This window comes from Eublepharis macularius, chromosome 4 (genome assembly GCF_028583425.1).
Source record: "Eublepharis macularius isolate TG4126 chromosome 4, MPM_Emac_v1.0, whole genome shotgun sequence".
NCBI classification, from domain to species: Eukaryota; Metazoa; Chordata; class Lepidosauria; order Squamata; family Eublepharidae; genus Eublepharis; species Eublepharis macularius.
Genome location: NC_072793.1, coordinates 156,372,132 through 156,398,261, shown reverse-complemented (window position 1 = coordinate 156,398,261; position 26,130 = coordinate 156,372,132). Strand labels below are relative to the sequence as shown.

Below are 26,130 nucleotides of genomic sequence, written 5' to 3'. Positions count from 1 at the left end.
TCTGCTCGTTGTGAAGTAGCAGCTCTACATTCCTTCCTGAAACACTCCTATGTTCAGGGCTCCAGATTCAAGTTTAGGCCCCAGAAACACCATTCTTTGTAATTTATCCATAATGCCCAGGTTCTGCAAGGGGTATGATCAGAATTTGCCCTGGGCAAACAAATTTATACATTGCACAATCACTTCCAGTGCAAGATTCAGGCTGTTGGTTACAGATGCACAGGGGAAATATTGCAGCAAGTAGAGAATTCCAGGCTCCTGATGTGTAATCAACCAGATTCTAACTTTATCACCATGGGCTACTTACCAAGCACAGGCAGGCACTGATCGCTGTTGCTGCCCAGAGGGGTTGCATCAGTGACCCTTGAAGATATTGTCTGCAGAAGCTGAGGTATAAGTGGCAGCTCGGTGTTCTGTGTGGCTTCATCAGATGACAAGACAGGTACCTCTTGGGAGCTGCCTTGATCTCTGCCAACTTTAGCAGACTGACACGCTGCTGTAAAATATAATCAGGACTTAAATCTCATATTTGATATAAGATAACTGTCTGGTTCCCTCAGGTTAAGAAAGGTACAGGTAACAGAACATATCCATCCTCAACACACATACTTACTGCATGCACATTACATTGTCAGTTACCTTTAAAGTAGTTTTCTAACCCTCAAGGTTTCTAAGCAAATGGGTGTAGCAATGGGGCTACAAGGAAATGGATCTGAAAAGGTTAATGGGTGCTGGCCAAGTGATTCCAGCCCCTGAAATAGGAAGTGTAAGCAGGTCTCATTAGCTGAAGTACAACACCAGATTATTATCCTACTCAAGTCTTACTGAAATTCAGTTCAAAGGACATCACATGTACTTTCCTGCCATTTCAGTGGGTCTCATGCAGAACTCCCTGCTGGGCTGTACTTTGTTGTCAGATCCACCTGTTAACAGTATCTGAATGCCAGTTCTTAAGTAGCAGCCACAACTTTAGAAAGTTGCATGTTACACTTGGTGGGACCTTTGCTTTCCCTCCCCACCCACCCCCATTCAACCAGGCATCTGATAATGAAATAACCTAATTAGAGATTATGGATGCTTAGCACTGCTGAACAACTGGAAAGGAAGCATGAGCTGGGAGGTGTTCGGCATATATTCAGGCAGATGATCAGCATGGCTGCATTCAGTCAATTGCTTCTCACAACAAAAAGGTTCAGCAATATAGCTGGTTTTAAGGATTTTAACTGAGAAGGGATTAGAGAACAGGCTTTCAAAGCCCAAAAACCAAATGCTCAAAACTTTCACTTAAAATGTTCTGCTGTTTAATTGTGACTCTTGAGAACATCTCTGTACCCTATTTGCTCAGAAACCATGACAGCCAGAAACCTGGTGATTAAAAGGAATGGGACTGTAGGGAACAAAGATCATTGATTCATGGCTAAGCCCCACAAGCACTCTTAATTCAGTCCAAGTGCAGTCAATGCTTCACAAGACAAAGTTTAGAAACATTTGGAGTTAGAAAAGCTAGCATGCCAGGGGCTATTTAACTTGGTCGAGGTGGTTTCACTTTTAAAAAGTTGTTTCAGCTTTCCTCTAGCATATTCAGAGTGCATTCCCCTCACTCTCCAGCCGCACCAGTGCATCTTGATAGAAGTCAAATCAGAGCACCTCTCCACTGGAAAATTCTTAGCTTGAGCACCTCCGCTTGAGAGCTGGACCATGGGACACGCCTGGTTTCAGAACCACCTCGTGGGCGGGTATTAAAAGACCTCACATCATTACAAGACGAAGGAACCGGGGCTCCTCACCCAGTTCAACTTGCAGGTCGTCCTTCAAGGCCATGGCGCACTGCACCAGCGCCATGAGCCTCTCCCCCATCTCCTGCAACCTCACGGTCCGCTCAGCCATCCCAGCGAACCCACCAACCGCCCCCAACGCTCATCATATGCGTTCTGAGCGACAAACAGCCTCACCCCAGGCCCCGCGCCTCCGCTCCCTCCTGCAGGCTTCACTCCAGTCCGCCCACGGCAAGCTCCCGTCCATTGGCGCGTGAAGCGGCGCTCGCTCGCTCTGGTTTCCGTTATCCGGTTATCCTTTTCCCGCCCTTTTTAAAGTGGGAGTTGATATCAACAAGTTTCTTTAAATTTTCCTCTTTGCTTTTTTTTAAAGGGAAGCGGAGTGCCAGACAATGTGCTTTCCTTCACAAATGAATGAACTAGAGACTCGTGGCACTTTAAAGGTTTTATTCTCCCGTAAACTTTCGTGGACTCGTGAGCCATCCACGCAGGTTTATGCCTGAATAAAATCTTTTTACAGTGAAATCCTAAACAGAGTTAGATCAGTCTAAGCATATTGATTTAACTGTAGAAAAAAGCAAGAGTCCAGTAGCAAGTATAAGACCAATAAAATTTGTGGTAGGGTATGAGCTTCCGTGAGTTACATCTCTCTGTCAATCTATAAAGTACCCCCAAACATTTATTTGACTCTCGAAAGCTCATATTGTGGAAATCTAGTTGGTCTTTAAGGTGCTGTTGGACTCAGATCTTGCTCTTCGACTGCAGACCAACACAGCTGCCCCCCTGAAACAGAATAACACGGTTATCCTACGGAATTCTTTCCTTCGCATCCATACCGGTCTAACTGTAGAAGGTTTGTTTCAAACAAGATTCAGGAATCTCCCACTATTTCTCCCCCATTCTGTTAGAAAATCTGGTAACTCTTCAGTTTTATCTGGAATGGCAATTGTGCTAGAAATAGCTGTATGACATCCAGAAGTACAACAGGTGAAGCCTCTCCCTCCCCAGCAAGGGAAGCACTGAAGAAAAAGGTCTCCAATTCTGAACTTCTGCCTCTTAATCACCTCAGAAGCCGTGGGAGAGGAAGGCAAAAGATGCCCCCCACCCCACCCCGTTTCGTGCCAGACATAGCTGATGTACCGTGTGATACCTCAGCTGCGGAGCAAGTATTTATTTCGCTGCTTACATGTAGTTACTTTTCAGCCTCAAAAGTGAGATCAGCTCGCAGAAATCAACGTCCAGACATTATGGAAGAATAAGTTGCGGCTTCCCGCTTTAATTTAACGTCAAATAGTACCTGCCAAGCAATTTAAAGCAGGAAAACGACACAGAGGAAGGTCATACCTACCCTTTTTGGGAAACCCGTCCCCCCTTTTATTCCTTGGAAGAGCCGATCTCGGCTCTCCAGCTTTTCAGATCTGTTTTGTCCCTTAGCTATCACATCTCTTCTTTGCAAAAAACTTCGTTTTCAAAGAAGCAGAACCAGGAAGACATTTTGGGTTCCAATGGCAGCGTCTCCTTTTATTGAGGTGAGCCGACCTCAGCAATAATAATAGTACAATAACGATAATAATAAAGAATATTATAATAGTAATAATCATTTAAAAACACCCATACACACAACCTAACAAACTCCCGTGCTGCTGCGTTCCAGATGCAGAGAGTTCCTTTCAGATGGCTCCATGGCATTGATCTCCCAAGTAATAAAAACAGGGCTGAAAGAAGCAGGAAGGAGGGATACGGAGCAACACACACACACACACACAGAGAAACGCCAGTCAGAAAGCAAAGGGTCTGGTCCAAATTTTTAGGCTCTTGATGCGACTCTTAGGAATTCTTGCGATCAATTTCCTTCTTGGCAGGCAGCTGCTTTTCATGGTGCCTCCAGCAGCAGCAGCAAAAAGAAAGACCTGCCTCCTTCCCACCAGTAATTCAGCATCTTGTACAGCATTTTAATGTGCAAAGTGAACTCTTGAGGTTTTTAAAAAATCACAAAAAAATCACAGCCTTATGAAGCTGCTCACTCCAATCCTCATTTTACAGATGGGAACCAGTCAATCTGCAACTAGGATGGAATTTGAATCCATGTCTTAATTTCAACCTTCTCATCCAGCCGGCACCACCAGTTTTCCCAGACAGAACTCTAACTTTAAGAGCAAGGCCGTCCTCCTGATCCAAAGCATCCTTATTCAGGAGTAAATGCCAGTGACCTAAACTGCCATGCTTCCAACCAAGTAAGTAGTGCACAGGATAGCAACTCTTTATCATTACCACACAAAATCTGCTTTTTGGAGCAGTCTGTGTGGACCTGTGCATTGTTGAAAAGTTTCCAGGTCTCGTTTGAAAGTCAAGATCTTTTGAAGATTCAACTGCATGTAGAGTATATCTCCTGAGGGTTACCACTCCTCCCTATAGAATTTCTGGTCTCTTTTTCTTATTACATTCTTAAGGTGTTTACAAAAACTCTTGGCCTAATGTTTTGTATTCTGCTATGTTGCAAATATTAAGCTCGTAACAAAACAAGCAAACCTCTCAACAGTTTTTCCAATGTTACATTGCAGCTGTGTGGATACCAGAATTGGATCAAAGCTACTGCATGAGGTGTGGGGGGAGAACTCCCCCATGCCATTTTCACACTATTTGCTCATCCTCCCATCTCCAGTCCAAACCAATCATTTGAAGCTGAAAGTGGGAGAGAATAAATCTTCTGTAGTGACATCAAGTTTGGCCCCAAGAAAATTCGTGCAAGATACTGTACAAGAAATATGCACAAATATAGTGCAGGCTACCTCTATACCAACTGCTCTAAAGTAAAACACCCTGCCTTTTTAACAGAGGCTGAATGGGATTTTTTTTTAACCAGGTGATGTTATTTACCTTCATGCCAGGAAAAGATTCAGTTGCCACTTTCCACACATTATGCCTGTGTTAAAGGGGCAGGGCATTTTCCTCTAGGAAGCCCCACTATGAGATGGCTTTATTCAATAAAGAAAGCCACCACTTCCAGTCTGCAAGTCCTGAGCAAGGCTATTAATGTTAGGACATTTTGGAGGTGGTTTATTCGTAAGATCACCACAAGTCAGAAGCGATTTGACAGCACCTATCATGCACATGCTGTTGGCAACCAAGTGTGCGATGGAACCCCAAAAAAGGTCTCTCCTAACAGAGGAGCGATAGAGATGGGAGATGGCACAATCAGCCAGGCAATGTATTTAACCAGCATGCCCTTGGCCAGTGAAGCCTGTCTGTGGGTCTGTCTTCACACTACATATTCACAGAGGCCTCTTGCTTTTAGCTGGAACCTTCTCGTGACTTTCATTCCTCATCCCGAATCTCTGCAAAGCGTTAAGACCAGCTAGCCCTCAGCATTTCTCCTGAGGCAACAGAAGTTCTACCCTTCCCTTCCTCAGAAGGCCCTTAATCCCAATTAGATGGACCCCAGTCCTCTTCTGTATGATTCTAAGTAAGTTGGACTCTCTCAAGCTTGTTCCCTTGCTGGAGTTCATGACCACACTGCTCTCTCCTTGGAGCTGGGGTCTGGCATTGTCCCAGTTAGAAGGGAACTTTTAAATGTTAGTGCTTTCCACTTGGCTGGAAAGTACCCTCAGCCTGTTTTTCACAAGGGCCTAACTACAAGTTACAGCGTATACCTGTCCACACCAACTACAAGTTGCAGTTTACCTGTCTTGTCTCCCTGCATCCTGTTAGATATATTGCAAATTCCGTGTGGAAACAATTCCAAGACAAGTGAGAAGAGGGGCAATTTGGACTTGGATCACAGCCCATATGGTCTTAAGCCTCTCACCATGCTATTTTCCTCAACTGCAAACAGCCGTGGGAAGCCACTGTTTGCTTCACTACTGGTGGGCTACACATTTCTTCAACAAGGCAGTAACTTCCTGAGATCACTTTCAGGCTGGGGAAAAGGAACAAGGGAAGGCTTAGGTGTTTTTTTTTTCCAATTGGGCCCAGGTACACTTGGGTACAATCCAGAAAACAAGCGGTATAATGCTAATTAGGTCCTCAGTCAAGAAACTTCCAGCAAATCTAGGCATCAGTGACAATGACCTAACAGGACGAAAAAGTAGCCCTGTCTCTGCGTGTCCTACTCCTATTTGTAGGCATTATGAATGCTGTCTCCTCGGGGAGGGGCCAGCAAAGGTGGTACATCATTCCAGAGGTTCCAGCTAGGCACCTGTGCCTGTTGTGGCTGCTGGAGAGTCACACAATAATGAGAGGTCTGTAGCTGCCGTGCAGGGACAGTAAGGGATTATGTCACACCCATTCGCACATATTGAACCTCATCTGGGAAAGGGGGAACAAAGATGGTATAATTTGTGTGTGCAGGGAAGGAACTAGTGTAAGCATGGCATTTAGAAGCTACAAATCCCCTTGGCTCCCTGGAAGTTGCTTCATACTTTCCCAGAACGTTGGTCCATAGATCTGTACTGCCTTCACTGGCAGCAGCTCTGCTGGTGCAATTTTTGACAGACCAGGTGCTGGAGATTTTTTTTAAAATTTAAGCCAGCTGCTGCAGTGCCCACCCCATCAGCCCGAGAAGAACAAAAACGTATTATAGCTGTTCCTTGGGGCACTGTACATGCCTGGTGTCTCATTTAAACTGTGCTGCAACCCACACAAAGCAGCCACACCTGTTCAGTTAGAATGACAGCACATTGGCAAGGGCTGACCTGGAACTGTTTTGCATGGGTCACAAGCATTTTAAAAGACACTGGATCCATTTGTTCCCATAAGGAAATTCATTTTGCTTTGCCAGTACTGCATGTAAATTGGACTTAATGCTGGCCTACCATACAGTGTTATTGCAAAGATTTGAGATAATCATGTGGAGCACTTAGGGGCCATTGTGCTTTGTAAGATGAAGGCTTCTAGCTCCGTGGCAGTGTACATGACATGCATGCAGAATGTCCCAGGTTCAATCCATGATTCACCCAACTATAGGACCCAGGCAGCATGTGCTGGGAAAGACCTGCCTGATAACCCGGAGAGCTGCTGTCGGTGGTGGTGGTGGAAATGCTATCAAACTGCAACTTCATAGGCCTTTCAAGGCAAGAAATGTTCAGAGATGGTTTGCCATTGCTGCCTCTGCATATTAACTATGGTTTTCACTGCTTTCATTGCCATCCAAATACTGATTAGTGTCAATCCTATTTAGCTTCCAAGGTCTGATAAGATTGGGCTAGCCCGGGCCATCCAGGTCAGGGCACTGTCAGAGTAGACAGTACTAAATAGACCGAGAGTCTGACTTAGCATATGGCTGCTTCATATGCTCACTTTATGCTATTGCTAGTAAGATACCAGCAAATGGGTGGAGCTCTGGATCAGTGGTATAACATCTGCTTTGCACACAGGTCTCAGGCTCAATCTCTGGCATCTCCAGTTAAAGGATCAGGTACTAGACGATGTGAAAGACTTCAGCCTGAAACCCGAGAGAGCTGCTGGCAGTTGGAGTAAACAGTACTGACTAGGGATGTGCGTTTCGGCATTCAGAATGCCGAAAGAATGCCGAAACAAAAGTGTTTCGGCTTCTTTCGGGGAATGCCGAAACGTTTCGGGGAATGCCGAAACGTTTCGGGTAGCCGAAAGAAAAAAGCTGAAACGTTTCGGGATTCTTTCGGCTTTCTTTCGGCTTTTCTATGGGAAAATGCCTCCGTCTTCCAGGACGCCTGGAGGAGGCATTTTCCCACCGAATAAGCCCAAAATTGGTGGGGACCTTCCTCTAACCCTTCTCTAACAACCACCCAAGTTTCAGACAGATTGGACTTTGGGGGGCCATGTTATGGCCCCCCAAAGCAGGTCCCCCCATCCTCCCATAAGAAAGCGAAGGAGCAGCATATTGTTAGCATGCTGCTGCTGATCTTTCTTCATTATTTCCTATGGGGAAAAAATGAAGAGGCAGGCTTCCTTTGCCAGGGGTGGCATTTTGCATGCAAAATGCCCCCCAGCCCTCAGGGGCCCTTCTCCCACCCCTCCTCCCACCCCCCACCAAGGCTCAGCCTGCTCCCACTTGGGGGGGCCATTTCATGGCCTCCCCAAGTAGGTGCTCTAATCTCTACCACTGACAGCTGGGGGAGGCTTGTGTTGCCAGGGGTGGCATTTTGCATGCAAAATGCCCCCCAACCCTCTGGGGCCCTTCTCCCATCCCTCCTCCCACCCCCCACCAAGGCTCAGCCTGCTCCCACTTGGGGGGGGCATTTCATGGCCTCCCCAAGTAGGTGCTCTAATCTCTACCACTGACAGCTGGGGGAGGCTTGTGTTGCCAGGGGTGGCATTTTGCATGCAAAATGCCCCCCAGCCCTCTGGGGCCCTTCTCCCACCCTTCCTCCCACCCCCCACCAAGGCTCAGACTGCTCCCACTTGGGGGGGCCATTTCATGGCATCCCCAAGTAGGTCCTCTCAGCCCCTAAAGTCCACCCCTTACAGCCCCACACAAACCCAATTCCCCCCCAGCTGCCACACACAGACCCAAATCCCCACATTAGCCCCTCACAGACCCAAATCCACCCCCACCTGCCCCACACCCATAACCCCAGGAACAGGCTGGCAAAGGCCAGCCCTCTCCCTTTGTTCCCTATGCTGGGAACTTCTAAACTCTCTTTCCCTAGGCAATTCTGCACAGCCCAGGGGTGCCACAATGGTGGGCACACTTCTGAGTGCCAGCTGGTCCCTGTGAAAGAGCACCTGAACCACAGACACCCTCCCTCAAATTCCCCCACCACCTACAGAGATGGCTGGCCAGCCAGCCCCATTGTTCCCTATGATGGGAACCAACTGCACAACAAAGAATAAAACAAGAACAACACAAAATAAAGTTTTAAATTTTTTTTCTCCCTTCCAAAGTACAAGTAGGCAAAGCATTATGACACATTACACCAGCAGTCCCCCACACAGAAAAATAACACAACTCACTTAACATCAGAGAATCACAAAGCATGATACCTGTCAAAAACACTTTATTTCTTGAACAGCTTTAGGTTACACAGCAGGGGGGAACACCAAAGGGCATGGCAGCACTATCTTACACAAAAATAACACAACTCACTTAACATCAGAGAATCACAAAAACACAATTCCTGGCAAAAACACTTTATTTCTTGAACAGCTTTAGGTTACACAGCAGGGGGGAACACCAAAGGGCATGGCAGCACTATCTTACACAAAAATAACACAACTCACTTAACATCAGAGAATCACAAAAACACAATTCCTGGCAAAAACACTTTATTTCTTGAACAGCTTTAGGTTACACAGCAGGGGGGAACACCAAAGGGCATGGCAGCACTATCTTACACAAAAATAACACAACTCACTTAACATCAGAGAATCACAAAAGCACAATTCCTGTCAAAAACACTTTATTTCTTGAACAGCTTTAGGCTACACAGCAGGGGGGGGGACACCAAAGGGCATGGAAGCAGTATCTTACACAAAAATAACACAACTCACTTCACATTAAAGAATCACCCCAAAAAATAGCTGTCAAAAGTACTTTATTTCTGTAACTGCTTTAGGTTACACAGTAGGAAGGCACCGCAGAGCAGGAAAGCAGTGTACTACGCAAAAATAACACAACTCACTTCACATCAGAGAATCACACAAACACAATTGCTGTCAAAAACGGTGAAGTGGGTTGTATTATTTTTTGTAGTACATTGCTATCATGCCCTGTTGTGCCCTCCTACTGTGTAACCTAAAGCTGTTCAAGAAATAAAGTGTTTTTGCCAGGAATTGTGTTTTTTTTTTTTTTTTGAAAAATTTTTTATTGGGTTAGAACATTTTTATTTTTACATTACAATCAATTTTCCCCTAATTTTTCGTTTCTAACCCCCTCCCTTTCCCCCCCTTTTGTTGACTTCCAACAGCTTTCCCACCCTCTGTCCCTTTTCCCTTACTTCTATTAAATTCCTCTGTCTAAAACAGATATACATTCTCCATTATATTAAGCAGTGCATCATTAACTCCTTTAATTATTATACACCCAAACTATACGTCTTTAGATAAACAATTTATCCCATTTTCCAGTTTTGAATAATTCTATATAAACCTATAAAAATATATAAACCATAAAAATTTCCCACATTTAAATCAAACAATTTGATTTATTCTCTATATATTACTCATTTCAACTTTTTATGGTAATTCTATATAACTCCTCAGATACTCAATCAATTTAACTCTTCTATACATTCAGTTTGGTGCATGTAAATCTTGTCAAAGAAAGAAAATATTGTTAGTTAGTCAATCCTCATGTTTAAACCTTATCATTAATTATTCTCTATCAGTTGACCTATACATATCTATATATATCTCAATCAATTAATCTAACTGCTTATAAATTCACATTTCTCTTCCTCCCCCGGTAAAGTCACCCCTCTCTTTTATACTTTTATTATATTTCAGTAGTTCTCAAACTGCCACAGTTTTCCTCCCACCTCCCATTTCTTCTCCAGGTATTGTTTCAGCTTCTCCCAGTCTGTGTTGAACTGCCCTGAGTCCAGATCTCTCAGTTTTCTTGTCATCTTGTCCATTTCAGCCATATACAGCAATTTGTAGATCCAATCTTCAATAGTTGGTACTTCTTGTACTTTCCATTTCTGCGCATACAAAAGTCTAGCTGCTGCAGTCATATAAAAAATCAACGTCCTATGATGGGCTGGAATTCCCTCCATTCCCAAGTTTAGCAGCAGGAGTTCTGGGTTCTTATTTATTTGAAACTGTAAAATTTCACTCATTTCTCTTATTATTTCCCCCCAGAACTGCCTAGCTACCTCACACGACCACCACATATGATAGAGGGAGCCCTCATGTTTCTTACATTTCCAGCATTTATTAGAAGTATTCAAATTCCCTAGCGCAATCTTCTTTGGTGTCATGTACCAACGATAAATCATTTTGAAAATGTTCTCTTTAATATTGATACATGTCGTTGTCTTCATTGTAGTTTTCCACAAGTATTCCCATGCCTCCATTGTTATTTCTTTATTGAAATTTATAGCCCATTTCACCATCTGTGTTTTAACTATCTCATCCTCAGTATACCATTTCAGCAATACTTGGTATACCTTGGATATTCTTTTCTTGTCTTCTTTAAGAAGGGTCTGCTCTAGTTCCGAGTTCTCTGTTCGTATGCCCCCTTTTGCAAAGTCTGAGTTGTATAAGTCTCTAATCTGTCTATACTGAAACCAATCGTAGTTAGGTGATAGTTCCTCTTGCGTCTTTATTCTAAGTTTAGATACTTCAATCTTAGTTATTTCTTTGTATGTTAAACATTGTTGTTCATTATCCACAGCTCTCGGATCTATCACCTCATATGGAACCACCCACAAGGGGGAGGAATTGTGTTTTTGTGATTCTCTGATGTTAAGTGAGTTGTGTTATTTTTGTGTAAGATAGTGCTGCCATGCCCTTTGGTGTTCCCCCCTGCTGTGTAACCTAAAGCTGTTCAAGAAATAAAGTGTTTTTGACAGGAATTGTGTTTTGTGATTCTCTGATGTTAAGTGAGTTGTGTTATTTTTGTGTAAGATAGTGCTGCCATGCCCTTTGGTGTTCCCCCCTGCTGTGTAACCTAAAGCTGTTCAAGAAATAAAGTGTTTTTGACAGGAATCATGCTTTGTGATTCTCTGATGTGAAGTGAGTTGTGTTATTTTTGTGTAAGATAGTGCTGCCATGCCCTTTGGTGTTCCCCCCTGCTGTGTAACCTAAAGCTGTTCAAGAAATAAAGTGTTTTTGACAGGAATCATGCTTTGTGATTCTCTGATGTTAAGTGAGTTTTGTTTTAATTTTTCTGTGTGGGGGACTGCTGGTGTAATGTGTCATAATGCTTTGCCTACTTGTACTTTGGAAGGGAGAAAATAATTTTTTTAAAACTTTATTTTGTGTTGTTCTTGTTTTATTCTTTGTTGTGCAGTTGGTTCCCATCATAGGGAACAATGGGGCTGGCTGGCCAGCCATCTCTGTAGGTGGTGGGGGAATTTGAGGGAGGGTGTCTGTGGTTCAGGTGCTCTTTCACAGGGACCAGCTGGCACTCAGAAGTGTGCCCACCATTGTGGCACCCCTGGGCTGTGCAGAATTGCCCAGGGAAAGAGAGTTTAGAAGTTCCCAGCATAGGGAACAAAGGGAGAGGGCTGGCCTTTGCCAGCCTGTTCCTGGGGTTATGGGTGTGGGGCAGGTGGGGGTGGATTTGGGTCTGTGAGGGGCTAATGTGGGGATTTGGGTCTGTGTGTGGCAGCTGGGGGGGAATTGGGTTTGTGTGGGGCTGTAAGGGGTGGACTTTAGGGGCTGAGAGGACCTACTTGGGGATGCCATGAAATGGCCCCCCCAAGTGGGAGCAGTCTGAGCCTTGGTGGGGGGTGGGAGGAAGGGTGGGAGAAGGGCCCCAGAGGGCTGGGGGGCATTTTGCATGCAAAATGCCACCCCTGGCAACACAAGCCTCCCCCAGCTGTCAGTGGTAGAGATTAGAGCACCTACTTGGGGAGGCCATGAAATGCCCCCCAAGTGGGAGCAGGCTGAGCCTTGGTGGGGGGTGGGAGGAGGGATGGGAGAAGGGCCCCAGAGGGTTGGGGGGCATTTTGCATGCAAAATGCCACCCCTGGCAACACAAGCCTCCCCCAGCTGTCAGTGGTAGAGATTAGAGCACCTACTTGGGGAGGCCATGAAATGGCCCCCCCCCAAGTGGGAGCAGGCTGAGCCTTGGTGGGGGGTGGGAGGAGGGGTGGGAGAAGGGCCCCTGAGGGCTGGGGGGCATTTTGCATGCAAAATGCCACCCCTGGCAAAGGAAGCCTGCCTCTTCATTTTTTCCCCATAGGAAATAATGAAGAAAGATCAGCAGCAGCATGCTAACAATATGCTGCTCCTTCGCTTTCTTATGGGAGGATGGGGGGACCTGCTTTGGGGGGCCATAACATGGCCCCCCAAAGTCCAATCTGTCTGAAACTTGGGTGGTTGTTAGAGAAGGGTTAGAGGAAGGTCCCCACCAATTTTGGGCTTATTTGGTGGGAAAATGCCTCCTCCAGGCGTCCTGGAAGACGGAGGCATTTTCCCATAGAAAAAAGCCGAAAGAATGCCGAAATAATGCCGAAAGAATCCCGAAAGTCGAAAGCCGAAAGAGATTCTTGTTTCGGCTTTCGGCTTTAACGATAGAGAATCTTCTTTCGGCTTTCTACTTTCGGCTATAGCCGAAAATTTTTGGCTTGCACACCCCTAGTACTGACCTTGATAGATCAATTGTGGTATACAAAGTAGCTTCTTGAGTCCAAATAATTACTGGGGAGTCTTGTGGCTTGTCTGTTCATGTTGAAGGACGATCAACCCCACCCTGAGACTGAGAGGCTGAGAGCGAAAGCCAACTGAATAAAATCACCGTGATAAATGGACCTGGGAATCTAAATGGTGCCTGTGGCTGTGAGCACAGAGTTAAGGGTTGTAGTTATCCATGATTAAATTATCTAGAATAAACAAGGGTGTTCCTGAGCATTTGCAAACAATTCACAGTGCAATCCTAGGCAGTTGTTCTAGACGAAGCTCATTCCACTCAATGCAAAGTTACTCCAGTCTGTATCCACTGATTCTGATCAGCTCAGATAAGAGTAACTGCAACCTCCTTATGCAAGTTCTGGACTTCTCCTCCTCCATCACTGCTGCTCTGGTTCCTTAGACCTTCCTGCAATACAAGCGCACCCCCACTTAATAATTTCTAAAGAGAGATGATGATGATTGAAGCCAGCCTTGGATGCCATATGCTTGAAAGTTCTGATTCCTAAATACAGGAAGACACCAGACAGCTATAGCTCCTTGGAAAAAGAAATGTACTCTGCACATGGTCAAAGGCTCTCTTCTGCTTCACCACATGTTCTAGGCCTAGATTTGGAAGATGAATCCTGGACAAACCTGACTCAAGTTATGTCTAAATTGCACCCCACTGACCACTACAAGGGCAGTAAGTCTCATTTGGGGCACATCAGCTAACCCAGCCGACCAAGTAGAGGTGCCAAGTTTTAGCTCACTGCTCTAGGAGCACCTTTAACTGCAGCACTGGTAAATGTTAATAGTTATTACCATATTGTGACAACTATCACCTGCTGACTTTAGATTCAGCAGCTATTCGAAGCACAAGAGTAGATGGGGTAGTTTTTTCTGCTCAGTTGGCAACCTTACTAAAGTCAGGATATAACTAGCCGTGGGGGGGGGGGGGGGATGCACAGCAAAACCTTTCAAAATGGGAGAAAGGGGACTGATCCCTTCTAAACAGTGAGCTTTCCCCTTTTCTCATACACTTTTATTTGGTTAAAAAGCTTAAGACTGCTCAGCTGGGGTCTTAGATAATATGATGTGAGGTGGGATCTGATGAAAGGTGGTGGTTTCATAACTGATGGGCTTTGGGAGGCAGGTTAGGGTCTTGCTGCTAAGGCCTTATAAGACTAATAGATCTGGTGAAGTTGGATTTAGGATTTCTGGATTCAAATTCACCTCTCCTATGGCTTCATTCTCCAACCTTTCAGCAGGGTGTTCTCTATCTCAGCCTGTTCCCATTATTCAGAGTTAAGAATCAGCTGGAAGTTTCAGAGGAAACACATGGTACAGCCCCATCTGGGATTGTACCACCTCAGAATGCAGGTGAAGTGGGAGGTATTACATCCCTGAATGTCTCCTTCTTCAGAAGTACACGGAAATATAGCTTATCTGAAGGAAAGACTCTAAAACACAGCCTTCTTCTCAATGCGCTAGAGGTGTGCTGGCTGTTCTTTGATGGGAAGGAGTATCCAAACACAGTAACTCCTCTCTCCCCCAACCCCACTTAAGAAATGTGAGATGGAACCATCCCAGCAGAAGTGTACCATGTGGTTTTCTTAAGAGCTGAATTATTCTGGATACTAACACAGCAGAGAGTGTGAAAGGACAATTACTGTGTCCCTCGTGTAAGTGTTTCTGGAAGTCATGATCAGACACCTAGTCAAGATGTGGAGGGAGGCTGTGGCCAGCCCTCCTGGGTTAGAATAGATGCCCAGCCAGAGCTGCTTTCCCCCAATCTCCATGGATCTGGAGGCAAGAATCCCTTCATGCCCCACTCTCGCAGCCCCCCAGTTGGGGCAGTGTTGGAGATGGGTCCTTGAAAGGGAGTTGGGACCTCAGGCCAAGTGGAAGCTAATGGAGTGTTGCTGTTCCTGTCCCCCTCGCTCCACCAGGGTGGCAAGAGAGACAATGGGGGTTCAGGAAGAGTGGGCAGAGGGTCCTTAGGCAGCTTAGCACTGGAGGAAGAGAGGCCTTTCTCCCCTTGAGTTCCTCCTCGTGGCCCTCCCTTCAAGGGCCGGTCAGCTGAGTGAGTGCGCTGGTGGCGATTCCGGTGGGAGCTGCGACTGAAGCATTTCCCACAATCAGGGCACTGATAAGGTTTTTCACCTGTGTGGACCCGCCGGTGTCTCTCCAGGTGGGAGACAAAGCCAAAACTCTTGCCACAGACAGTGCACTCATAGGGCTTCTCACCCCGGTGGGTCCGCTGGTGTGTGAGCAGCTGAGCACTGGCCACAAACCGTTTCCCGCACTCCTTGCATTTATGAGGCTTCCCACTAGAGTGAGTTCTCTGGTGCTGGAGGAGAGTGGAGCTGACACTGAAGCTTTTCCCACATTCGTTGCAGCGGTAAGGCTTCTCCCCAGTGTGGATTCTCCGGTGCCTGTCAAGGTGGGAGCTAACACTGAAGCTTTTTCCGCAGTCTCCGCACTCATACGGCTTTTCCCCGGTGTGGATCCTCCGGTGCCTTTCCAAGTGGGAAGTCCAGCTGAAGCTTTTCCCACAATCAGGGCACCGATAGCGCTTGCTCTCAGCTGCATGGGATTTCTGGTGCTTTGTCAATGACACCAATTCTCCATAGGTTTTCCCACATTCAGCACACTTGTGGGGCCTGTCAGGGGAGTGCACACGCTGGTGCCTCTCCAGATGGGAACTGACACTGAAGGCTTTGCCACACTCTTCGCACCGGTACGGCTTTTCTCCTGTGTGGATCCTTTTGTGTTTGATAAGAGCTGAGCACCAGCTGAATTTTTTCCCACACTCTGGGCACTGATAAGGCCTTTCTCCTGTGTGGATTCTCTGGTGTTTAACCAATGACGAACTCTGACCAAAACCTTTCCCGCAATCAGGGCACTTATAAGGTTTCTCACAACAAACCGGTGGGGAGGGTGGAGGTGGGGGCTCTGGAGCAGCCCTGAGTTTACGGCTACATTCTGCACATTTTGTGGGGTCCCTGCCCCCATTTGGAGAAGTCTGGAGTTGGTGAAGGGTAGCTGCACTGAGGTAGAAGTTCTTCCCACAGTCTACACACTGGCGTGGCTTTTCTCCTGTGTGGATTCTCTGGTGCCTGTAGAGGTGGGAGCTGCGGCTGAAACTCTTCCCACAATCCGTGCACTGATAAGGCCTCTCTCCTGTATGGATTCTCTGGTGTCTCTCCAGGTGGGAAGTGAAGCTGAAGCTCTTCCCACAGTCAGGGCACTCATACGGCTTCTGGCCCAGATGTTTCCTCTGGTGGGCCACAAGATTAGTGCTGATGTTGAAACCCTTCCCGCAATCCTCACATTGATAGGGTTTGTCGTTGGTGTGGGTCCTCTGGTGCTGGACCAGGGTGGAGCTGACAGTGAAGCTCTTCCCACACTCTTTGCACTGATATGGCTTCTCCCCTGTATGGATCCTCCGGTGCCTCTCCAGGTGTGACCCAACACTAAATGCTTTCCCGCACTCCTTGCACTCATAGGGTTTCTCGCCTGTGTGGATCCTCCGGTGTCTTTCTAGGTGGGAGGTCCAGCTGAAGCTTTTCCCACAGTCCTCACACTTGTAAGGCTTGTCACCCACATGGCACTTGCGGTGTCTGGCTAGAGCCTCGGCTTCTAAGAAGCTTTTCTCACATCCATCGCATTTGTGGGGCCTCTCGTCCAAATGAAGCCTCTGGTGCCTCAGAAGGTTGGACTTCTGGCTGAAGCTTTTCCCACATTCAGCACATTGGTGTCCTCTTTCGCTCCCTTGTGGTTTCCCGGGGGGCAACAGGGGTTTGGAGATACTCACTACCTGAGTGAGTGGTTTCATCTGCTGCTGTTTCCCTTCAGTTGTTGAGGTTCCCAGTCTTTGTACTGGCTGGCTCTCTCCCTCAACCGGATTCCCTTCCAGGGAGCTCTTTGCTCTTAGATCTGTCTTGCTGGGAGCCTCTTGCCGAGGATGATTTCCCTCATTCTTTCTCCTCAGATCATCACCTGAGGAGATAAATTCATAGAACGGGGTGAGCCAGATTAACAGAGGACAGATCTATCAGTTGGAAGGGATTATTCCTAGTCACATAGAACATACATAAGAAGCAGCAGTATACTTCTAAATATCAGAGCCAGTGAATACCAGTGCAGTGTAGTGGTCAGAGTGTTAGCCTAGGTTCTGGGATACCTGGATTCAAATCCCCACTCTGGCATGAAGCTTGGTGGGTGACATTGGGCCAGACACACTCAGCCCCAACCTACATCGCAGGGTGGTTGTGAAGACACACTGCTTTGAGATCCTGAGACGCTGGAGAGCTGAAGCAGAAGAGTTGCCCATGTCCTATGTGGGACACTGGAACCGACAGACTGTCATTGATCTGATTCAGCAGGGGTGCTCTTAGGACAAAGGATACAGCTTTCTTGTAAGGCATTCTTTCTTATAGGTAACAGAAATGATAACATCTTTTAGAGCCCAAACTGTCAAGAACTATAGCACCACCCTTCAAAGGGCCTCACTCTTTGAAAAAGTGCTTATAAATCACATCAGGATTTTTCTTCCCCATTCTGAATATGGTAATTCTATGAAACACTGGAAATTTTATAACACATTATTGTTACTCCTTTTAGGGCTTTTTTCTGTTCATTACCATTACTGTTTTGCTGCTTTCAATTGGCCCTGATTCCAGCAATCACTCTGCTCAGTTCTGATGTTTTAAGAAGCCTGGCTTGCATGGAGCTGGACCCCCATGAACACACATGAAGTTACTTTACATTAGCCTAGTACAGATGACAGCCCCACACAGTCACATCCTACAGATGACCAAGCAATCATGCAGAGGCAGCAGGGGGAGAATGCTTGCACCCACACTGTGATCTGTTTCTGGATAGTTAGAGCATTACTTCATCAAAAACTACCATCTGCTCTGCCAGGCAGTATTTCTTCAGGATCTCGGGCACAGTCCTTTCACATCACCTTATGAACCTACCTAGCCGCTGTAGTCATCTTTCAAGGCCCTGCTTCAAGTGCTCTGGCCCTCTAAGATGAGGCAGATGGCAACCCAGCAGAGGGCCTTCTTAGTCGTGGCACCAAAATTCTGGAACCCTCTCCCTAGGCAGACTTGCCTGTCCCCTTTCTCTTGCCATCTTCTATCAGCATCTGATGGCTTATGTATTTAAAACATTTATTAGCTGCCTTTCTATCTGAGAGGAGCTCAAGGCGCCTTACAATATGAAACAGAAATATTAGGCAGTCCCTTAGTGATCCCTTCTTCCAGTTCAACATTTTAATTGTTGTTTTTATATTTTGTATTAATTTCAGCTATGGCTTTAATGATGTGTTTCTTGTTGATTTTACTGTTTTTAATGATGTGATTTTGTTATGTATGTTTTAATTTTTTAGCTGACTTGGTGGTCCTTCTGAAGACAGAAAGGTGGGGTATAAATTTTGTAAAACAAATAAATAAATCACCTACTGCCTGATCCTTTTAACTGGAGATGCTGTGGATTTAACCTGGGACCTTTTGCATGCAAAGCAGATGCTCTGCCACTGGGACAAACCTCTTTCCATTGCTCCATCTAGCTGAATATTGTACTCTACACACAAACAGCAGTTTTCCATAGCCTCAAGTTGAACAGGAGCTTTCACAACAATTGCTACCATGAGATACTTTTAACTGGAGGTGCCAAAGACTGAACCTGGAACTTCTGCTCATAAAACAACTGAGCTGCAACCCTCCCCAAAGAATTTTCCCTTGAACAGGGACGATCTCCAAGCTGTAAGGAGTGGGCTTTTAACCCATGTGTCTCTTCAGAGAACAGAATGCTTGAAGCCTTCGTAGGTATTCTGACATCACCTACTATCACAGCCAGTCTCTGGCTGCGTCTCAGACTCACAGAATTTCCTTTCCTTTTCTCTGTTCCTGTTGTCCAATTCTCTGTCCCACTTTCTGATTCAAAGTAACTATCGTTTGCTTCCAAGAACTGGAAACTCACTTTAGACTCTGGTTTCACAATCTGATTTGGAAGCAAACCCTGGTTTAAGGTGAACATCACCTACCCAATTCATATGCAGGAATGAAACAGGCCATACTGTCCAAACGAGGCCATTAAATAAACATACTAATTAGAATCATGTACTGAATTTAGCATCCCAAGAATCTCAGCTGTTTTTTTTATAGCAGGTTTCTAGTACTTTTGATTGTCAAAAGTCAATTTGGCAAGCATGTGACTAGGTGAAATTTCACACGCCTGTACAGGATCTCCAGTGGTCAGTGCCTTGGGATCCAGTGCCCAACACCAGCTATTCCTGTTTGCCATGAGTAGTGGACAGAAAACGAATTGTGCTAATCAGTACATTTATGTAAATCTGTCTGCAACCTTAAGATTCAATTTTATCTTTTTTTTTTTTTTACTGCAGACTACATATTGTCGCCTGTTGTATTACTTTCAGCCCGAGGCATCTCTGGGTTTACAACAGGATGTATTATTTATTTCCACAGTGCAAGATAGAAGAAGGCACACTGCTGCCCTAAGGGCTTTACAGTCTAAAGAGCAACACAAGGGAGACAGAAAGGGAAGTGTAGGCAAGCATAGGATGGAGAAGACTATTTGTTCGTTCCAGCTTCACAAGCTTAGGATTTGTCTTAAGTGCCGTCCACAGCAAAGTCATAATCTTCTAAATCCACTGCCTTTAATAGACATAGAAGGAATGCAACTCCATTTAGGATGGTGCTGCAAATGAATTTCACAAAAGAAGGGGGTGGGGGTTAAAGGGATTTCTCATTGTTTGCTTATCCAGTGCCACTGAATGACTGGAGTCCACTGAAAAGCACTCTCTGTGCAGTGACAAGAAAGCCATGTGTGGGGTGGGGGGGTGGGGAATCTCCACTGGCTCATTCCCATTTGCAAGTCATTATTAGCTGCAGCAGTTATTCAGCTGTGAACACAGGGATGCCAACTACCCATAGGTCTCCTGAAGGAGACTCAGGTATGCCGTTTCCTCTGTTACTGAACTGCAGCTCCATTCAGCTCTTCCTGGGCAGAATCTGCAGCCATTCTGTTTCAGGAAAGCCACTTCCCCATCCCCTCTGTTTTGGAGAATTGGTTCCTCACCTGGGCTGGCTTCCTTCAACATCTCTCTGCCCTCAGATTCCTGCAGTTCTGGAACCCAAAGATCTTCCCCTCTGTCCATCCAAGAAAGCAGGTCGGGTTTCGAAAGTGGAAATCCTGCAGATGAGAAAGGAGGGGCTTCAGTCCCATGAACAGCACCCCATTCCTCTCTCCAACTGTGGTGCTCTCCTGGACATCTTTAGTCCGAACACATTTTAGCCGGGAATGTGCCACTTATTAACTTTATTCCTCTGGGACAGGAAAAGGAAGTGGGCCATTTTGCTGTGAAATGCATGGGGTTCTAGATTTTTATAAAATCAACAAGGATCAGAAAGAGAGGCCCTATAACACACCCATGTCCACCCTCCATTCCCTTTCTTCTTCTTGTTTCCCATCTTTAGGCCAAATTATCTCCAGAATCTGGCAGCTGCACAATTACCCAATTTGTGTTTGGCCAGGGGAAGTCTGTAATGCAGTAACAGAGCACATGTCCTCCCATGCAGAAGCCCCAGGCTCAACACCCCCTCCCCTAAAATACCACCCAAATGATCCCCAAAAGTTCTGGTTGGAAAAATCTTGCTGCTAGGTATTCATTTCTATTATGGAAATCTGCTATTATGTAAACAGATATTTTATTTATTTATTTATTTGATTCGATTTATATTCCACTCTCCCCACAACAGCAGGCTCAGGGCAGATTTTACTTACTGCTGTGTTTCTGTTTTACTGAGATGCCTTTAATTGATTTTGTTGCTGCATTCCAGCTGCTGCATTCCTTTTTGATAACTTCTCTTAATTATCACACAGCTGTTTTTATTTAGCATATTGTTTTTAGTTTTATGGGGTTATATAAGCTGATCATCTGGAGGATGTAGTAGTGGCCAGCTTTGAATGGGGCAGCTCTATCACTGACAGATCACATGAAAAGCTTGGAGATGAGTCAGCTGATGGAGTGGCAGCTGGTGCTGTCACCAGGTATTCCTTCTTTCAATTACGCCTGTTGCAAAAATCGACCCGTTTAGATCCATCCAACCTAGTAATGCTGATTCATGCTATTGTAACTTTGAGGCTAGATTACTTCAATGCACTTTGCATGGGGCTGCCCTTGAAACCAACTGAGAAACTCCCATTGATTTGGAAAGCAGCAGCCTCTCTTTTAAGGGATGCGTTTTTAGCATTTAACACTGGTATTGAGCATTTATATTGTCTATTACTATGTTTTTGGGATTTAAGGAGTTGCTTTTAACCTTTAAAGACATACACAGCCCAGGACCTACATACCTCAAGGTTCACCTCTCCCTGTATGAACCAGTGTGCCACCTCCATTCATCATGCTAACTCCTATTTTCCATCCCTTCCAACAGCAGTGGCACCTTCCAGAGCTTTCTCACTCCAGAGACTTAGATAGTTGGAATAGGCTGCTAGTGAAGTTCAAGGCACACTCTTCCTTCCTTTATTCAAACTGTCCTACAGTCTTGTTTAAAAGAGGTTTTGTCTGAATTAATTGAGCTGGATTGACTCAGTTTCAGACAATTTTGTGTGTTCTTTGGAATGGGCAACTGGCAAAGCTTATCCAAAACAGGTTTCTTTACTGCATGAATCTGATTACTATGATGCAGAATATCAGTGGTTTCGGGTTCTTGTACTGAGCATGCTCAACTTACCCGATGCCAGCCCTCTCCGGTGGGACTCAGCCAATGCGGTGATCCGAGGAAGGCTAATAGCCATCTCTTCTGCTAACAAGAAAGAGGAGAGAACCCCATGAGGACATTAGATGGGTTGGATGACTGTGCTTTGACTTTGGGCATCTCAGAATCATGATTTCTCTTTCTACTGTGCTGACATGTTATCCCCAGTGCTAACTTTCTACTGGGACCATTTGCGTTTTCCAACTTTTGAGGACATCTGTGTTGTGCCAAGTTCCACCGCTGTGCTAAAGTCTGGAGAGAAGACAACACTTGGGGTCATGAATTGGGAAAGCCATGCCTGGAATCCAGCCATGTTAGATGCAGTCCCATCTTCTGAGATTGATGTAGAAGATAGGCTAGCTACAACATGAAGGGACTGTGGCTCAGTGACAGAGCACACATTTTACAGGCAAAAAGGTCTCACATTCAGTACCTGGCATCTCAAGTTCAGAGACTGCAGGTAGCAAATGACAGAAACCACCTGCCTCTACTTGAAACTCAGGCAAATTGCTACTGAGCAGAATAGACTATACTGAGCTAGATGGACCAGCTGTCTGACTCAAGGGGAGGGTAGCAGATCTGTGATATTTCTGTGTAGGTAAGAAAAGTGACCCTTAATGACAGAAGATACTATGGTAATTTGGAATGTTTCTTTGTTCTGTTCAGGAGTGGCACATAAAAACCAGAGGCCAGCCCCTTTAACAGTTCAAAATCCCCTCCTTTCAAATCTCGTTTTGATTCCTGTTATTACTACATATGCTTCTTATGTGTGCTCCACTTACTAAGAATGTACCCTGAACTTCTTCGGTACCTTCAGACAATAGGCTGCAGGTAAAAATAAAACATCAACTAAAAAAAAGTCACATTTCCCCCCCTCCCACAATTGTGAGACAAATTATGATTATGATAACATGTTTGTCTGGGCCTGTCAAGAGGTGAGGAGAATCTCACCACACTTCTATACCTGATCAGAAATCTGGGAAGCAACACAATTCTTCTCTCCTTTGACAGTATAATAGAGCTTGCCAGGCAGTGACATGAACACCATGATAAGTTATTGCTTGACAAACAGTGGCCTTCATTCATCTGGAGACAGCGCCAGAGTGTGATCTGTTCCACGGATCTCCAAAGAACCAACAGAGACAAATTCATGGCAGATCAGTCTATCAAAACTATGAGCCTAGAAAGCTATATGGAAAACCTTCATGCTCACAGGCAGCATACCTCAGAATACTAGGCTCTGACTTGAAAATGCTACTGTCTTCTTGGCAACTTCCTGGAAGTTATCTCACTGGCCACGGTTGAAAACAGAGTACTAGACTACATTGACCTGAGATTGGACTCACCAGAGATGCTCTTATGTCCCACAGTTCTTCACTGAAGAGCTAAATGCTTACCCAGAGAGATGAGCGTCTCGTAATTCTCCTGCATGGCGTTCCAGTGAAGGCTTCAGGCAGGACACTCTGCTCTTGGCCGAGACACAACTGCCACCTTGGAGGACTTTGGCATCTGAAACAACAAACACCCTATCAATTCATTTGCTCTCAGATCCTTGTCCATCTAAAGTTGGAAATTTGTCAAAAATTGAAACATATTTTCCTCATTACAAACTGAAATGAAAACAGGTTGGAAACTTTTTAAAAAATGAGATCTAAAAGACCAAATTTGTCAGGTTTTTTTATTTAGGAATCTTTTATGCCACCTCATAGAAATAATACCATAACATCAGATTAATACTTAACATTATTTCTGGAATGTTTTCACTCATCATCAAATAATTTCATTTTTAAAAGCTTTCAAAAAGCTGCATTGTGAAACAGAAGTGAGGAAAAATCAGATTTCAAAAGGGCATGGAATGTTTAAATGTGTAGACAATTCCAGTTCAGGTCAGGCACAAGAATCCCACCATAGCAACTCTGCCATAGATTAATCCCTGCTACAATGCAAAGACCTACAGAAGCATGTGATTTCATGTCAGCAGGTTCTAAGATCTATAGGCAGCAGTTGCCTATGAAACGTATCAGGTCCAGTGAGCCTCTACCATTGAGATTAGCAGCTGCAAACCCCTGGGCCAAATCTGACCTATCAGGGAGACTACCCGCCTATCTATCTCCTTCCAGTTGTCTAGTTGTAGGCAGATCTGTAAACTACATTAAATGCATTAGCTGAAAGGTTATATATGAATGTATCAAAGAAGTAAGGACTGACGTCCCTTATTATGGCAATACATATCCATCGTGAGAGTGAAAGAAGGGGGATTTCCTTTGACTGTGAGTCAGAAAAGGCAGCTAAACCATGTTAAAGGAGCAGGATTCATTTGTATGAAGTGCTCTTCAGGAGGCTGTTATACCTACCTGAGGAGCAGGATCTGGTCCTTTGTTATACCCGGAGAAGCAGCAGAAAATAGGAGTTTCATTCATACCCTGTTAGAGACACAAGGTGTAGGGGAGGGATTAAATAGATTACAACATAGATTGCGGTTCTTTCAGCAGCATCACTGGCCTTTGGCTATTTGGCTAGGGTTTGTAAGTGGGCCATGCCCTGTCTTAAAAGGGATGTCACCACAACATAAGCTTTAAATGCATTCACAGAGGAGAGACCACGGCTCAGTGGTAGAGCATCTGCTTTGCATGCAGAAGGTTCCACGTTTGATTCCCAGCCTCTCTGGTTTAAATAAGGATTATGTAGTAAGTGATATGAAAAACCTCTGACTGAGGCCCTGGAGAGCTGCTGCTGGTCAGAGTAGACAAAACTGATGTCGACAGAATGGTCTGACTTAGCGTAAGGCAGCTCCATGCAAATATTAGAACCTAAGAACAGCCCTGCTGAATCAGACCAACGGTCCATGTAGTCAGGCATCCTTTTTCACCCAGTGGCCAAAACACTTGCCCTGGAAGGTCAAACAATCAGGGAATAGAAGCCAACACCCTCTTCTTCTGCTGCTGCCTCCCTCCCAGCCCTGGCAGTCGGACATTTGCTACCTCTGTAGATGGAGGTTTCTTTCAGTCACCATTGCTCGTAGTCATTGATGGACCTCTTCCCCATGAATATAACTAATCCCATGTAAAGATATCTATGCTGTTGACCATCACTACCTCCACTGCCAGTGAATCCTACTATTTAATGACTCATAGAGTAAAGACATGTTTCCTTTTGTCTGTCCTGAGCATATTGCCTGACCATTTTATTGGGTGCCCGGGGTTCTGATACTATAGGACTGGGAGAAAAAGCTCCCTGTATCCACTTTCTCCATCCCATCCATAATTTTATAAACTTCTATCACATCTCCCCTTAGCCGTCCTTTTTCTAGAGTCCCAGACTCTCCAGCCTTTCCTCATAGGAAAGGAGCTCCAACCCCTTAATCATCTTGGTTTCCCTCCTTTGTACTTTGAGCTTTTTGTACTTTTCCCAGCTCTACAATGTTCTTTTTGAGAACCAGAACTGGACTGCACACAGCATTCCAAATAAGGCCACACCATAGCTTTGTACTATGGCATTACCGTATTAGCTGTTTTATTTTCAAACCTTTTCTTACTAATTCCCAACACTGAATTTGCCTTTTTCAATCTTTGCTATACATTGGGTCAATATTTTCATCAAGCTTTCCACTACAACCTCAAGATCTCTTCCAGTCTCAGTCAGTTCAGGACCCTATAAGCATATATTGAAAATTAGGATTTTTGTTCCAATGTGCATCAGCTTACACTTACCCACATTTGCCCACTCATCCAATTTACAGAGATCCTCCTACAGCTCCTCACAACCTGCCTTGATTTTCACCATCCTGAATAATTTGGCATCATCTGCAAGATTGGCCACACACTGCTCACCTCCAATTCCAAATCACTTATGAACAAATGAAATGGCACTGGTCCCAGTATGGATTTTTGAGGGACCCCACAGATCACTTCCCTCCGTTGTGAGGGCTGTCCATTTAATTTCTATGCAAGAGGACCCTTCCTCTTATAAAATGACTGCTAAGCTTACTCAGAAGTCTTTCATGAGATACTTTGTCAAAAACCTTTTGGAAGTCTGACTATATAGTATCTACTGGGTCACCGTTATTTACATGCCCACTTTCTCAAAGAACTCTAAGAGGCTGGTAAAGCACAACTTCCCAATGCAGAAGCCATGCTGATTTCCCCTAAGCAGCCTTTGTTCCTTGATGAGCTTAATAATTCTTTCCTTAATATCAGTTTCTACTAATGTATTCAGAATTTATTCTGGATATCTATTCTGTTAGCCTCACTAGCCTGTACCTGGATCCCCTCTGGACTCCCTTTAAAAACTGGGGTGACATTTGCTAT

At 45.1% G+C, this 26,130-nt stretch overlaps 1 protein-coding gene across 1 annotated transcript; it reads right to left on the bottom strand.

Moving 5' to 3' along the window:
• Positions 1 to 14,745: 14,745 nt before the first annotated feature.
• Positions 14,746 to 24,237, bottom strand: LOC129327710 (zinc finger protein 345-like). The gene is made up of 5 exons (XM_054976465.1): positions 24,178 to 24,237; positions 23,221 to 23,332; positions 21,800 to 21,868; positions 20,139 to 20,252; positions 14,746 to 17,030 (listed from the first exon to the last, which is right to left on the bottom strand). Exons 2-5 carry the CDS (start codon positions 23,252 to 23,254, stop codon positions 14,746 to 14,748), a joined length of 2,502 nt encoding a protein of 833 aa, XP_054832440.1. The 5' UTR covers positions 23,255 to 23,332; positions 24,178 to 24,237.
• Positions 24,238 to 26,130: the final 1,893 nt, after the last annotated feature.

Bases quoted from the DNA above. Each gene is read 5' to 3' on its own strand.
- LOC129327710 (XM_054976465.1), bottom strand. From the start codon at position 23,254: ATGCAGGAGAATTACGAGACGCTCATCTCTCTGG. The intron at 21,869-23,220 runs GTAAGCATTTAG...TCTTGTTAGCAG, and splicing joins CGAGACGCTCATCTCTCTGG to AAGAGATGGCTATTAGCCTT. The intron at 17,031-20,138 runs GTGAGGAACCAA...TTATCTCCTCAG, and splicing joins GTTGAAGGAAGCCAGCCCAG to GTGATGATCTGAGGAGAAAG.